General features: G+C 42.6%; 1 protein-coding gene across 3 annotated transcripts in view; it reads right to left on the bottom strand.

Moving 5' to 3' along the window:
* Window positions 1-15,007, bottom strand: part of MILR1 (mast cell immunoglobulin like receptor 1) — a 228,945-nt gene that overhangs the window by 175,260 nt on the left and 38,678 nt on the right. Inside the window, exon 3 of one of the 3 annotated variants that reach the window (XM_086930915.1) lies at window positions 10,075-10,365. The exons of 1 other annotated variant lie outside the window; for it this stretch is intronic. In XM_086930915.1, the coding sequence (XP_086787041.1) occupies window positions 10,075-10,365 (291 nt within the window). The remainder of the gene's footprint in view (window positions 1-10,074; window positions 10,366-15,007) is intronic. One more of the 3 variants, XM_086930916.1, reaches the window with a different exon arrangement.

Raw genomic sequence — 15,007 nt, 5'->3', positions numbered from 1 at the left:
AGGCGAGCACAGGACAGCAAACCACCAAAGTTTTCTGCGCCAGACCGGTTTCGGGATAATCAACCCTTTCTCAATGGCGTTCTGTTTGTGAATGCCGGTATTTCTTTGTGCACTGAATTTCAAGAGAACCTGCCTTGGTGGGCGTGGCTGTGTGAGCAGCCTCCTGGGTCTTGTAGTGCCACGATGTTTTTCTCAGTGAGTCCGTATTCACAGCAGGAAAATAAAATGATGGGCTTCATTTCATTTTATTTTCCTGCTGTGCTCCACGAAGAAATACCGGCATTCACAAACAGAACGCCATTGAGAAAGGGTTGATTATCCCGAAACCGGTCTGGCGCAGAAAACTTTGGTGGTTTGCTGTCCTGTGCTCGCCTGCATGCAGCTGCCTGTTAATAAATGTGGAAATGCTTCACTCACCTCGTGGCTTCTCTTAATGAGCAAACTTGGACTTTTGGATTTAAAAACGGCTGTGCTCGGTCGTGTGAGAAGCCTGCCGCGCTGCGGACCTGTAATGATGCCACAAGGTGTCATTACTCTAGGGAGGTGGGTGCCCCAAGACAGCTGAGAAGGACATCAGGCGTTTTAGCAAGATACAACACCAAACCCACATGGGCTTCATTTCATTTTATTTTCCTGCTGTGAATACGGACTCACTGAGAAAAACATCGTGGCACTACAAGACCCAGGAGGCTGCTCACACAGCCACGCCCACCAAGGCAGGTTCTCTTGAAATTCAGTGCACGAAGAAATACCGGCATTCACAAACAGAACGCCATTGAGAAAGGGTTGATTATCCCGAAACCGGTCTGGCGCAGAAAACTTTGGTGGTTTGCTGTCCTGTGCTCGCCTGCATGCAGCTGCCTGTTAATAAATGTGGAAATGCTTCACTCACCTCGTGGCTTCTCTTAATGAGCAAACTTGGACTTTTGGATTTAAAAACGGCTGTGCTCGGTCGTGTGAGAAGCCTGCCGCGCTGCGGACCTGTAATGATGCCACAAGGTGTCATTACTCTAGGGAGGTGGGTGCCCCAAGACAGCTGAGAAGGACATCAGGCGTTTTAGCAAGATACAACACCAAACCCACATGGGCTTCATTTCATTTTATTTTCCTGCTGTGAATACGGACTCACTGAGAAAAACATCGTGGCACTACAAGACCCAGGAGGCTGCTCACACAGCCACGCCCACCAAGGCAGGTTCTCTTGAAATTCAGTGCACGAAGAAATACCGGCATTCACAAACAGAACGCCATTGAGAAAGGGTTGATTATCCCGAAACCGGTCTGGCGCAGAAAACTTTGGTGGTTTGCTGTCCTGTGCTCGCCTGCATGCAGCTGCCTGTTAATAAATGTGGAAATGCTTCACTCACCTCGTGGCTTCTCTTAATGAGCAAAGTTGGACTTTTGGATATATATATATATTTATATATATATATATTTTGATATATACTGTTATACCTTCCGAATCTGATGGGGTATAGTATTTTAGTGGCCACTATTTGACATTTATGTTATCATTTTTTGGTGGCCAACTGTTATGAAGAACTAAGAGTGTTTTTTCTATGTCCATGTAATTGCCAACTGCACTTGCACTTTAAATAGCGAAAAGTATTAGTGATGAGTTGTCATGTGATCAAGGGTGGGATCGCCCGAAACGCATAATGGCGGATTTGGCAAAATAAAATAATTGCACAAGATACCTGGGTCCACGCTTGTTTGTCCTGGAAGCAGTGGGAGCTGAAGACGAGTTAAGGAATAAGGAATATATATATATATACACACACACATATATATATATATATATATATATATATATATATATATATATATTCACTGAAAAAACCATAGGTTATAGACCATATATAGTTAGGGATTAGCATTTAAAAAACCTTATTTTATTTGCACAAAACCATTGAAATTCCATATATAGTTAGTTGCACTAACTATATATCGCGGACCCGCAATCCACTGCTAATGATGTCACATATTACATCATTCATGACATGGTCAGTGACATCACTGATGACATCACTGATGACATCTCAAATGACATCACTGATGACATCACTGATGACATCATTGATGACAACACCCAGTGACTGTATGTTTCTGTAAAGTTAAAATATGTCTTACATATTGAAGAATGAGTGGATGTATAAGTGTCTGGATGAAGGATTTAGTAGGTGCATGACTGACTGTATGAGAGAATGATTAAATGTGTCTCACTGAGTGTATGGGTTAGTGATTAAAGTGTCTTAATTTGGCAATCATTATTTATGTTGTTCTGTAAACTGCTGCATGTTTAAATCAGTAGCTATATCAGTAACTATATGGGTTATTGAATGGTTGCCCAAGTATTTGTATGGGAGACTGAGTATGTGTGTGGGTGGCTGGGAGGTGTATAACTCTGTGCATAGATGTGTGAGCAGTTGATTCCCTAGGTGTATGGGTTCAAAAGTGCATGTAGAAACAGCTGTATGGACAGTTGACTGTGTGCATGAGTATATTGGTTAGTGAATGGATATCTCAGTGCTACATGTCAAAGTAAGTACATATGTAAAACACACTCCATGTGAGAGTTGACATATATAAATAACTGAACATAAGAGCCAGTGAATGTGTGAGTGGCTGTATGAATCATTGTGAACTTGTATCAAGGATTGTATAAGAGAGTAAATATGTGTTACTATATGTTTGAATAAGTAAGGTGTGTATAACTGTATAGTTGAGGAAATGGAGATGTGATTGATTCTTTGCATGACTGACTAGGTGTGTGAGTAACTCCATGGATGTGTGACAGTCTGTGAGTGCCTGTTTACACTGAGTGTATCTAAGGTTATATTAGAGTCTGAAGATGTATTATCACATAAATGATATCATCAGTGATGTAATCAGTAATGTCAAATGAGATGTCAGTGATGTCATCAGTGATGTCATTTGAGATGTCATCAGTGATGTCATCAGTGATGTCATTTGAGATGTCATCAGTGATGTCATCAGTGATGTCACTGACCATGTCATGAATGATGTAATATGTGACATCATTAGCAGTGGATTGCGGGTCCGCGATATATAGTTAGTGCAACTAACTATATATGGAATTTCAATGGTTTTGTGCAAATAAAATAAGGTTTTTTAAATGCTAATCCCTAACTATATATGGTCTATAACCTATGGTTTTTTCAGTGAATTTTCAAGGTTTTGTAAATGCAAATTCCTAACTATATATGGTCTATAACCTATGGTTTTTTCTGTGAATTTCATTGGTTTTTTAAAAGCTAATATCTTTAGCTGTAAAATATATTCTTTATTAAGTGACGTATCACGTAGCCCGTGAGACGCCTCATGATGCATCGCATAACCGTGACGTATCGTCTCTGCAGCGCAAACCAAACCCAAAACGTAAGCGCGCCAGAACACGCTTAAAGATATATATATATATTTTTTTAACCTTAATTAGACAAAATCCACACGTGCACATATCACAAACGTTCAAAAAACACAATATGTCGGACTCCCGTTACGCTGCCGGTTAGCTGCCCGGTTAACGTACCAGGAAGCACCTTTACCGCGAAAAATCGCAATTTTTTTTTCTTATGCCCCGCAGGGAACTTTAATAGCCCCCTCATCAATCCTAGGGGTTCAGGAGGGGTCTGCCTTACCCCTTTCATTCATTTACACCTTTTTTTTTTCCACCTCTTGTCTCTCGATCCTACCGAGAGACAAGATGGCGGCCGCTCCGGACTGTTTACAATGTTGACAGCCAATTAGCTACTCCTCAGACTCCCGTTACACTGCCGGTTAGCTTCCCGGTTAGCTGCCCGGTTCGCGTACCAAGACGCGTCTCTATGGCGAAAAAAAAATCGGATTTTTTTTTTTTTTTTTTTGGGCCCCGCGTGGCTTTATAATATCCCCCTCATCAATCCTATGGGGTCAGAAGGGGTCTACCTCGCCCTCTTTCCTTCATTTCCCCCTTTGTTTTGGTCTCCTCTTGTCTCTCGATCCTACCGAGAGACAAGATGGCGGCCGCTCCGGACTGTTTACAATGTTGACAGCCAATCAGCTACTCCTCAGACTCCCGTTACACTGCCGGTTAGCTTCCCGGTTAGCTGCCCGGTTAGCTGCCCGGTTCGCGTACCAAGACGCGTCTCTACGGCGAAAAAAATCAGATTTTTTTTTTTTTTTTTTGGGGCCCCGCGTGGCTCTATAATATCCCCCTCATCAATCCTAGGGGGTCAGAAGGGGTCTACCTTGCCCCCTTTCCTTCATTTCCCCCTTTGTTTTGGCCTCCTCTTGTCTCTCGATCCTACCGAGAGACAAGATGGCGGCCGCTCCGGACTGTTTAGAATGTTGACAGACACCGGAGAGCCAATCAGCTTCGCTTCGCAAAGTTCCGATACGCGAAAAGTACGCGAACCGGAGCGCAGCCCGGAGCGCTGTTACAGATATATATCTTGTTTTAAACGTTAATTTCTCAAAATCCACTGAAGCACTTATATTGAGACCTAGCAAAGGCACATCGGGCTAACAGTCCCTACAATTTTGCCAAGTTTCGTGGAAATCCATTCAGCCGTTCAGGCTAAAAGTGAGGCCAACCGCCCTATGGAAATTAACATGGGAAAAACGCGTTTTGGGACCCCCCTTTTTTCTCGGCCCCCCCTTGACGAACCCCCCCCAAATTTCCAGGAGCTGCTCAGAAACAAAATGTGCCATTTTCCTGAAAATTTCAGCCAATTCCGTCCACAAACGCCAAAGTTATTAGGCATAGAATTTTCAAAAGTTCCATAGAGAAAAAATCCTAACTATATATACCTACTGGCTATCGCCAGTAGGTAATATATATATATATATATATATATATATACACATGTGTATATATATATTTATATCCACACAAGACACCCCTCCAGCAGGAAAGGATAAGAGGCCACACAAGGGGATTCAGAGGGAGCCGTTTATTCAGGACTGCAAGGCAAGATGCATTTCGGCGTGAAAAGCCTTCCTCAGTTGCCACAGCTACCGCGTTTAAACTCCACCCACGTCTTTAAGTGTCCTGCTCCCACCAGATTAGCAGGTAAGTGAGTTCCACCCCAAAGTCACATGGTTGTAGATCCGTAGTGGCTCAAAAACACTTCAACTCCCAGAAGCCACTGCTCCTGGTGAGAATAGCTGGGGGTAGGAACACCATGTAGAGGGTAAAGGCGCAGTGATGAAATGAGGAGTTTTCACGGTGTAAATGAAAGTCCAACATGCTCCCTCAGGTCCCCTTATTCTTCCAACCTCTAAAGTGCAGAGCAGCCTGGACTTGAGACGACAATACAGTGACTTCGGCTCCTCGTGCAGTCACGAGCTGCACCTGGCAGGAGTCCTTGGCTGACCTTGCGTTAGAGGTGAGCAGAAGTTGTTCCGATAACTCGGACGAAAAAGAACAAGCTTCAACAGCAGGTGCCAGCATAACTTCTGCTGCTTTGTGGAACGGAGCCTCCTGCGCACAACTGGCTAGTACGCGAATTGTATCCACACAAGACATCCCTCCAGCAGGAAAGGATAAGAGGCCACACAAGGGGATTCAGAGTGAGCCGTTTATTCAGGACTGCAAGGCAAGATGCATTTCGGCGTGAAAAGCCTTCCTCAGTTGCCACAGCTACCGCGTTTAAACTCCACCCACGTCTTTAAGTGTCCTGCTCCCACCAGATTGGCAGGTAAGTGAGTTCCACCCCAAAGTCACATGGTTGTAGATCCGTAGTGGCTCAAAAACACTTCAACTCCCAGAAGCCACTGCTCCTGGTGAGAATAGCTGGGGGTAGGAACACCATGTAGAGGGTAAAGGCGCAGTGATGAAATGAGGAGTTTTCACGGTGTAAATGAAAGTCCAACATGCTCCCTCGGGTACCCTTATTATTCCAACCTCTAAAGTGCAGAGCAGCCTGGACTTGAGACGACAATACAGTGACTTCGGCTCCTCGTGCAGTCACGAGCTGCACCTGGCAGGAGTCCTTGGCTGACCTTGCGTTAGAGGTGAGCAGAAGTTGTTCCGATAACTCGGACGAAAAAGAACAAGCTTCAACAGCAGGTGCCAGCATATATATATATATTCACTGAAAAAACCTTAGGTTTCACACCAGTTATAGTTAGGTGGAAACTTTACTCGCATAAAACCATTGAAATTCCCACGTTATAGTTAGTTGGACTCACTATAACTTGCGCGTGCAATGCACTGCTGATGACGTCACATATTACATCACTCATGACATGGTCAGTGACATCACTCATGACATCACTGATGACATCTCAAATGACATCACTGATGACAACATCCTTGTGACAAAGTGGCAGACCTCCTATCAGCATAAAATAACCTTTGACACACACATTCAAAAATAGAGACTAACATTTTCTTAAAAAAGGAGAAACCAATACCAATTACAACAACTTATTAGGTCATTCCAACATCTACATAAACATCCACTCATTCACCAACAGTTCTATATAGTCACTCATGCATGTACCTACTCATCATATGTACTCATACACCTATACATCCTGTTACACACTAATACTCATCCATATAGTTACTCACACACAAATTCACACATGCAAATAAACTATCAAAAAACCATTTACTTGATTATACTGCTATATACACACCACTACACATACTTCTACAGAAACGGTAACATATTTACTCTCTTAAACAATCAATTATAAAAACACATACTAACCCACCCATACACACAATCATCCACCCATACAGTCTTGCACACTTGCTGTCTTCAAAATACATACAAATAGTGAGTCACTCATTCATGCATCTGTGCTCTAAGTAATATCCCCCACCGAACCATACAGACACTGATACTGATACTCAAAAAAACAACTAATAACCCATATACACACTCATGTAGCTACTCACCAACCCATGCAGCCACTTATACACAAAGTGAGACACAGATACAGATATTTAAATATTTAAACATTACTCGCTAATATATGTATTCACTAAGATACATTTAATAAGTCAGTTAACCAATCAATTTTACACAAAAAAACCATCCATTTAGACATTTATTTACCCATTTATTCTTCCATCAACCTTTAGATATACATATATAAAAAATATTTATTTTTCAGAAAGATACACATTCACTGGATGATGTCATCAGTGATGTCATCAGTGATGTCATCAGTGATGTCATGAGTGATGTCACTGACCATGTCATGAGTGATGTAATATGTGACGTCATCATCAGTGCATTGCACGCGCAAGTTATAGTGAGTCCAACTAACTATAACGTGGGAATTTCAATGGTTTTATGCGAGTAAAATTTCCACCTAACTATAACTGGTGTGAAACCTATGGTTTTTTCAGTGAATTTAATAGGTTAATTTAAATGCTAATTCCTAACTATAACTGGTGTGAAACCTATGGTTTTTTCAGTCAATATATATATATATATATATATATATATATATATATATATATATATATATATATAATTTCTATGGCAAAATGAAACCCCTCATTTTGTTCCTTTTCAAATTAAATGTATTAAGTGTTACCACTTTATTCCAATCAAGATGACTTCAGGTGTGCCATACTTTTGTCATAAGTAAGACTGTTAGCGTTCTAGTATTTCTTTAGAACACTCTGGGACATTCTGTCATTGGGTTATAGTTGGGCTACATCTGGCTGATATTTGGGCTACATTTGGGCTCTTTTGTCTCTGGTGGCCATCTTGGGAGACTGCATATCAGAATGTTTTTAATGAAATATAAGAGGATTTGAGAAGTCACTCAAAATGTGCCCTAATTTTTCTTTCTTCAGCACTAATCATAATTTCTATGGCAAAATGAACCCCCTCATTTTGTTCCTTTGCAAATTAAATGTTTTAAGTGTTAACACTTTATTCCAATCAAGATGACTTCAGGTGTGCCATACTTTTGTCATAAGTAAGACTGTTAGCGCTCTAGTTGTTCTTTAGAACACTCTGGGACATTCTGTCATTGGGCTATAGTTGGGCTACATCTGGCTGATATTTGGGCTACATTTGTTTTTTTTGTCTCTGGTGGCCATCTTTGGGCTACATTGGGCTACATTGGGCTACATTTGGGCTCTAACATATATATAGCCCAATGTAGCCCAATATATATTTTTTCAAAGTTAATTTTTCGTAAAAACCACTGGAGCATATATCTTGAGACATAGCAAAGGCACATCGGGGTACCAGTCCCTACAATTTTGCCAAGTTTGGTGGAAATCCATTCAGCCGTTCGGGCTAAAAGTGAGGTCGACCGCCCTTTGGAAATTAACATGGGGAAAACACTTTTTGAGACCCCCTTTTATCTCGGCCCCCGCTTCACGAATCCCCCCCCAAACTTTCAAGGAAGGACCGGAGCGCCGCAAGGCAAATTTGAGGACATTTTCAGGCAGATTCCTCAACCGGCGCCAAAGTTATTCACAATAGAATGTTGAGATTTTGCATTGAAAATAATCCTAAGCATTGGCATCTCACTATGTGTTGTCTTTAACACCAGGTACCTGAGTCTTCCGATGATTTATCTCAACCAGCTTTCTCTGTTCTCAGCCTTTTGAGTTGTGACCCACACAGCTGATGAAAAAGAAACAATCAGGTGTTTTCATCACTAACCGTCTTAATCTGGTGCATTCCACCAGTGCATTACCTTTTCCTAGGTATTTCATGCCTGCTCACAGCCCTCTCTCTACATTGCTCCCCTCTAATATGTAAAGTTGTGTTCTCCACAGTCGCCAATTTCAGCACTTTGGGCATCCATGTCATAAAGTGTAGACCCTCTGGTGACTTTCAGGACATTTCTGTTTGTTGCATTGCTAACAATAATGGCAAGTCTCCAAATTTACTGATAGTCATTTCGGCCTTGAGGGGAGGGAACAGACACAGAGAGCATAACTCTGGCAGTGTTAGGATCAACCTCTCTGTAATCTCTGTCAAAAGTCGTGGAAAGTCTCACCAGTATTCTGTTAATCGTGGACAATCCCAAATCATATGATAAAACCCACCTTCCTTTGCCCTACCCATGGCATACAGTGACTGCCACAGTGCAGCACCTCCTTATCTTTCAGAGAATGAGGTGTGTACTATGTACCATGTAAAATGAAATGACATTTTATTGGTATAGACCTCTTCCGAGATCCACAATATGTTAAAACAGTACATACAGATTTCCAATTCCATAGTACCATGATATATCACGAAATACATTAGAAACAAAATGTACCATGGTAAACTGTAAGAGTTTGAAACAAATGTTTTTGGATACCCTAGGAACTCCTTTTAATATGACGCTCCATCAAGTTTATACCTTTCCCTGTCCAGCCTAGTTGTCCATTTCTTGTGTGAACCTTCCAGTGAGAACTTGGTTAGGTGTAGGAATGCTCTTCAGAGTACGTATAGACACCGTTTTCCTCCCCTGCCCTAACATGCACAACAGCTGTAAGCCCATATGAGTTGCAGGTTCTGCCTCATCTAGTTGCTATGATCTCCTCAGTTTCCTGATTTTTAGACCATAGGATAACGTGTCCTGGAGGAACATCATAATCTTGTGTCTGCTGTAGACAAAGTCTAATGCATCCAATGTCATAAATGGCAGACAGGATGTACAGCTTACTGCCCACGGTTTGGCGGGCATAGAGGTGTGATACCCCAAACCTACTCGAACTGAGTTCATTCTAACGGAGGAAATGCTGGCCCTGCTCATTGATTGTTGTGCCACCTGTTGAGAGGTTTCACATCTGTGGAGAATGCACTACATGACTGTGCCAAGCAACAAAACTACATTTCCCAAGAATCATTGAAGTCATGTTGTTTATTGGGCATAACTTCCCTCGCCATTCAGGGCATCTGTGGAAAGTGGCCGTGCTACAATTGTCCTGCCGCGAGGACCTTGAAAATGGATTTGTGCTTTTATTTCATGATTTTGCTTGTGATTGATTACTTGAGGAGAGTTTGGAATTCAGAGAAATATTTCTGAAATCAGGTCATATTGGAAGAAAATAAAGAACAAATCCTTCGGTTGCCCCTGCAGTTAGGAAGTACCTACCGGCCAATGTCAGGTTGAGGCCATTGCTGTATTTTTTAAGTGTGGTAAAGTTGTTCTGAGCTGTGCACTTATATTCTCCCACGTCTGTTATGTTTTCGATAAGGAATGTAAATTTTGCAGTTGTGTTTGTCTCTCTCACGTCCACAGTTCTTTGACGGGTGTCCATTTTAAATAACTCGTAGGTGACCGGAAGAGCGCCACCAGCGGTGAAGCAGTGGAGGGTCACGTTTTGTCCTGCAGCTGCAAAGGGGCTCTCGGGCCACAGTTCTGGTTGTGAAACAGCAGCGCCTGCTGGGAAAAAGAACTCACCATCAGTCTCCATATGTGCACATGCTTTTCTAATTATAGTGCTGTGAAATTAAGTAAAGGAAGTGACTCACACAACCACATAGATGGAGTACATTAGCAGAAGTGTGAAGAAAGAACACAAATGTTGTCATGTAGAAGCAAGCATTGGCAGCCTTTGACATTGTCAATCACAACACCCTCCTCAACACTCTTCAACAGAGATTGGGCATGGAGGGCACTGTGCTTAAATGGTTTGCTTCTTTCCTTTCTGATAGATCCCAAATGATCAAAATAGTGGACAGGCTTTCATCTCCTTCGGCGGTCAAGGTGTTCCCCCAGGCTCTATTCTTGCACCCACATTGTTCAATCTCTATTTGGAACCTCTGGGAAATCTCCTAAGTAAATCTGGGGTCAACTATCATCTCTACGCAGACGACACTCAAATCTACCTCCTCCACTCACGATCTCTCTGTCCTAAGATCTACCCTCGACTCCATTCAAAACTGGATGTCACCACATCAACTGATTCTGAATCCCTCCAAAACTGAATTTCTCCTCCTCTCCTCCTCACTTTCTCCTCCCCGGTTCAATCATGGATGGACCAGATGAATCTGCTGAACAATAAACCCATCATTGTTGACAGCGCAAAATCCCTTGGTGTCATACTCGACACAAAACTCAATCTACTCTCCCATATTAATTCAATTGCAAAGTCTGCCCGATACCAACTGCGCCTTCTTTGGGGGATTTGTCGCTTCTACCCAGAGCATGACCGTAAAACCCTGGTCCAATCGCTGGTCCTCTCCAGACTGGACTACTGCAATTCTCTTTTGACTGGCCTCCCCAAATCCCACCTGTCCCCCCTTAAGTCTGTTCTCCATTCAGCAGCTCGTTTCATTTTTAGGGCCAAAAGAAGCGACCACATCACTCCCATACTATCCACCCTCCGCTGGCTTCCCATCGAGACTAGAGCTATCTACAAGACTGCCTGCATCACCCACAAAGCCTTGCACTCCTCCTCTCCACGCTACCTGGCGAATAAACTGAAACTCTCTGGAGGCTCTAGACCATCACGAAATGTGGAAAATCTACTGCTTGAACCTCCCACTTTCAAGAAGGAAAGATCGATGGCCCAATCCTTTTCAGGCAGCACAGTGAGAATCTGGAACTCACTTCCGCCTCAGCTCCGGACCACCACCTCCTCCCAGGCCTTCAAAACTGACCTCAAAGTTCTCCTCCTTCAAAGACACTTCCAAATGTAATCCATGACCTCTCTATCATCTGAAGGAAACCCTTCCATTATAGAAAATCTACTAACTTGACTATGGAAGAGTCTTCCCAGTGTGTTCTTGTGGTTTGAGAGTCTGCCATTTTTTACAGTAGTATCCTTCTACCTGTGTTTGGTACTCGTGTGTAACATGCACCCGTCACTTTCTCTTGTAACACACTGTTTTCTACCTCTTACATTTGTTTGTTTTCGAAACCTGCACCAGTGCCTACGTAACGTTTGTTCTTGTGCTTGAGTGTTCTCCATATATTGCAGTATTATACCTCTATGTTTATTTTGTACGCTTTTGTAACCGACACACGTCACTTTTTTCCTCCTGTAATGCACCGTTTGCTACCTCATGTATTTTGTTGGCTCACGATTGTCACTTTTGTAATGCACCGTTTGTTACCTCTTGTATTTTGTTGGCACACGATTGTCATTTTTGCTTCATTTAATGTAACGTTTGCTTTTGTATTTTGCTCACTTGTAATGTTCTCATGTATCAGTTATGTTCCTATTGTGAAGCGCTCTGACACCTTCGGGTAAAGTCCACACTATATAGAAACGCATAAATAAATAAATAAATAAGCTACGAAGTCTGGTATTGGCTGCCAGCCTTTCTTCTTTGTCATCGCTTGTTTTGTTTTGTTATAATTTAGCAAAACTGCATTGTTGAAGGACATGCTGTGCCCTTGTCAATCCAAAAAACAATGGCTAAAACTATTTTTTTTTGTTTCAAAAACACACATTTCCATAGTAATCGGTGGTACTGAACAGAAATACTTTGTGTGCAGATGTGTCCCTTGTTAAAGAGCAGAATGCTGTCACTCACAGTGAATTTAGCTAATAGCTGAAATGTGATGACCACTTGCCCCATGCAGTATGCTGTAGTCGGCAGAAGAAAAATATGAGTGAAGAGGGCTAGCTGAAAGTCCTTATAAGTGTGTATAATACCAGTGGGGACTCATACGCTGTGGCGTAGGATCGTCACCCCACTGGTTTGAAGGAGTGCCAAGTAGAAACATAAAATGATGCCCACTCTGATCAGCGACCACACTCGGCAACTCTGGGCATTAGCTTGCCTCATCTTCACTAACGGCCCCACCAGACCGCCGGGGATGCCTGGTCTCACCCTGGAGATACCCATTAAGGGACCATCTCTCAGGGAAGCCAGGAAGGGTTTCGCATCGGTCGAAGCGCCTTGGGACCCTACGGGTAAGTAGTGCGCTACATAAATGCCAATACATTTACATTTACATAATAACTTAGAGTTATTATCATTTTATGCTTCATGTCCTGCTGCTTTGTGGTCGGGCGGGTGGGCGGGGCTGCTCTGCTCTTGGAGTAGGGGAGCAGTTGTTTGACCACTCCTAAGTGTGCAATGACTGTTTGGTCGGCCGTTTAGGGCTGCCCAACCCCGTCATGCACATTTTCCCTGTTCTCCATACAGGCTGTATTACAGCCTGTATGAAGAATGTCCACCACTCCAGACCCTGGCTGAGCGCCGTTTCACAGCCCTCAGACCAATCACATTGCTGCATCACATTGGGGAGGGAGCCAGGCTGCCTGCATCCTGTTCCTGGAGTCGGAGGCAGGAGAACAGGAGCAGAGACCCGGGACCCAGCGACAAGGTAAGTTTCTTTATTTTTTTTATTACCCTCACGTGACCCGTCCTCTGCAATCCCCCTCCCGCAACCCCTGCCCCGACACCCGCGAACCATGCCGGCCGCCACTGTATAATACATATTTTAATTTTGGTACAATCAAAAGACCTTGGCTAATAGCAGACCAAAAAAGCATTTACCAATGCAACAGCCTTGCACTTATCGAACTCCCTGCAGTACCTGAGCATTGGCTAAGATGTATCCACCCCAGTTTTCCGGAAGTGGTCTGGCTAAATACGTACACTAGCCACTGAATTTTACATAAACTCACTTATACTAGCACCTCTCTTCTCTTTGTCTCTTGAGTGTTCTAAAACAGACTTTAAGAAGACAGGAGCTGATGAATATATATCCTCTCTGGTCTCTCATGTGCCATGTGTACTGGTCACTGTCTCCTTTGAGTCCATGAGGCATCCTCTTAGACAAGTGATGCTGGAACATTCACAGCAGATGTAGCATAGTGCATACAGTAGTCCAGTGGGTGGGATCTGAGGGCACGATGTGCACATACTTTTTTAATTTAAGAAAAGCAGACGCCTTACTTTTTGTGAAAAGACAGCTGTCCCGGGATGATTAATTCCGACAGCTGAAATCCTTTATCTGAAGTGTAAGGCAGAGAAACTTCTGTGATGTGAAACCGAGGAAGGGACAGATAGCTAAACAGGTCTTCTAGCCAGTGTGCCTAATTGGCTGAAAGAATTGTACATTTGCACGAGTGGTTAATCTGCAAATGTAAAGGTTGCTTGAAAGCCGGTATTAGCTTTAATTGATGGAATCACCTGAATGCTTTTAAAGGACAGTCATACAAAAATTGTACTATGTACAGTCTGGGAGTATTACTGAAAATTATATTTTGGAAGCACTGTTTTTTTTTTATCTCAAACAGTTTTGCGCATTTTGTAGCAGCCTATCTTATACTGTGTGTAGTAACCGATTCAAATAATGACTTACATATTTTCAGTGCTTTCTCTTCACAGACTGGGACCTTGTATCTCTAAACACACACAAATCACTTTTTTACACTACATCAATCAGAATGTAATTATGTAACAGTCTGGTTACACACACAGAGGTCTGAAGTGCATTAACTAATAGAGGTTTCATAATGTATGATAGTGCATTTCCCAATGATTAACTTAACTTGTATTTATTTTTAATATAAGCTGTTCCAGATTTTATATGTAGTTACCTGAAGGGGAAAGACTGAAATAAAGTTACAAATAATGTTTTTAGCTACATCTATGGTCCCGCCCCTATGCTCACTCACCCGCACCCATTGCTCTCAGCATTACAGTTCCCATACTTTTTTATGCACTTCGACCACTGCAGTAGCCCAACTTGGTCTCAGAAGCCCGGGAGGCTCAGGTGCATGTGCACCACTGGACACATGTTGCAAATGCACCAATCCCAGTTTCCTTCGGGGCTGTAATGCATTCTGTTACATCTGTGGTGCTGAAGTTAAGAAGAGCCGGTGCTTACACAGAAAATGTACAATAAAGAAAAGAAAGGCCCATCTGTATGTGGTTGTGTAGATTGGCAAATGGATGAATGCTAGAATGAGGTGAATGAAATTATGCATGAGTGCGTGCATGTGTAACTAAGCAAATGAACACGTGAATCAGTGCATTGATGATTAGTACGGGTGGGAATACAAGGACAGCTTGATGAATCGAGGATTTACTGAGAGTGCATTGATGGATGAAAGTGATGA

The sequence above is a fragment of the Lissotriton vulgaris genome, chromosome 7, assembly GCF_964263255.1.
Source record: "Lissotriton vulgaris chromosome 7, aLisVul1.2, whole genome shotgun sequence".
In the NCBI taxonomy this organism is placed as follows: Eukaryota; Metazoa; Chordata; class Amphibia; order Caudata; family Salamandridae; genus Lissotriton; species Lissotriton vulgaris.
The sequence above is the reverse complement of the archived record's forward strand: the minus strand, read 5'-3'. Positions and strand labels throughout refer to the sequence as shown.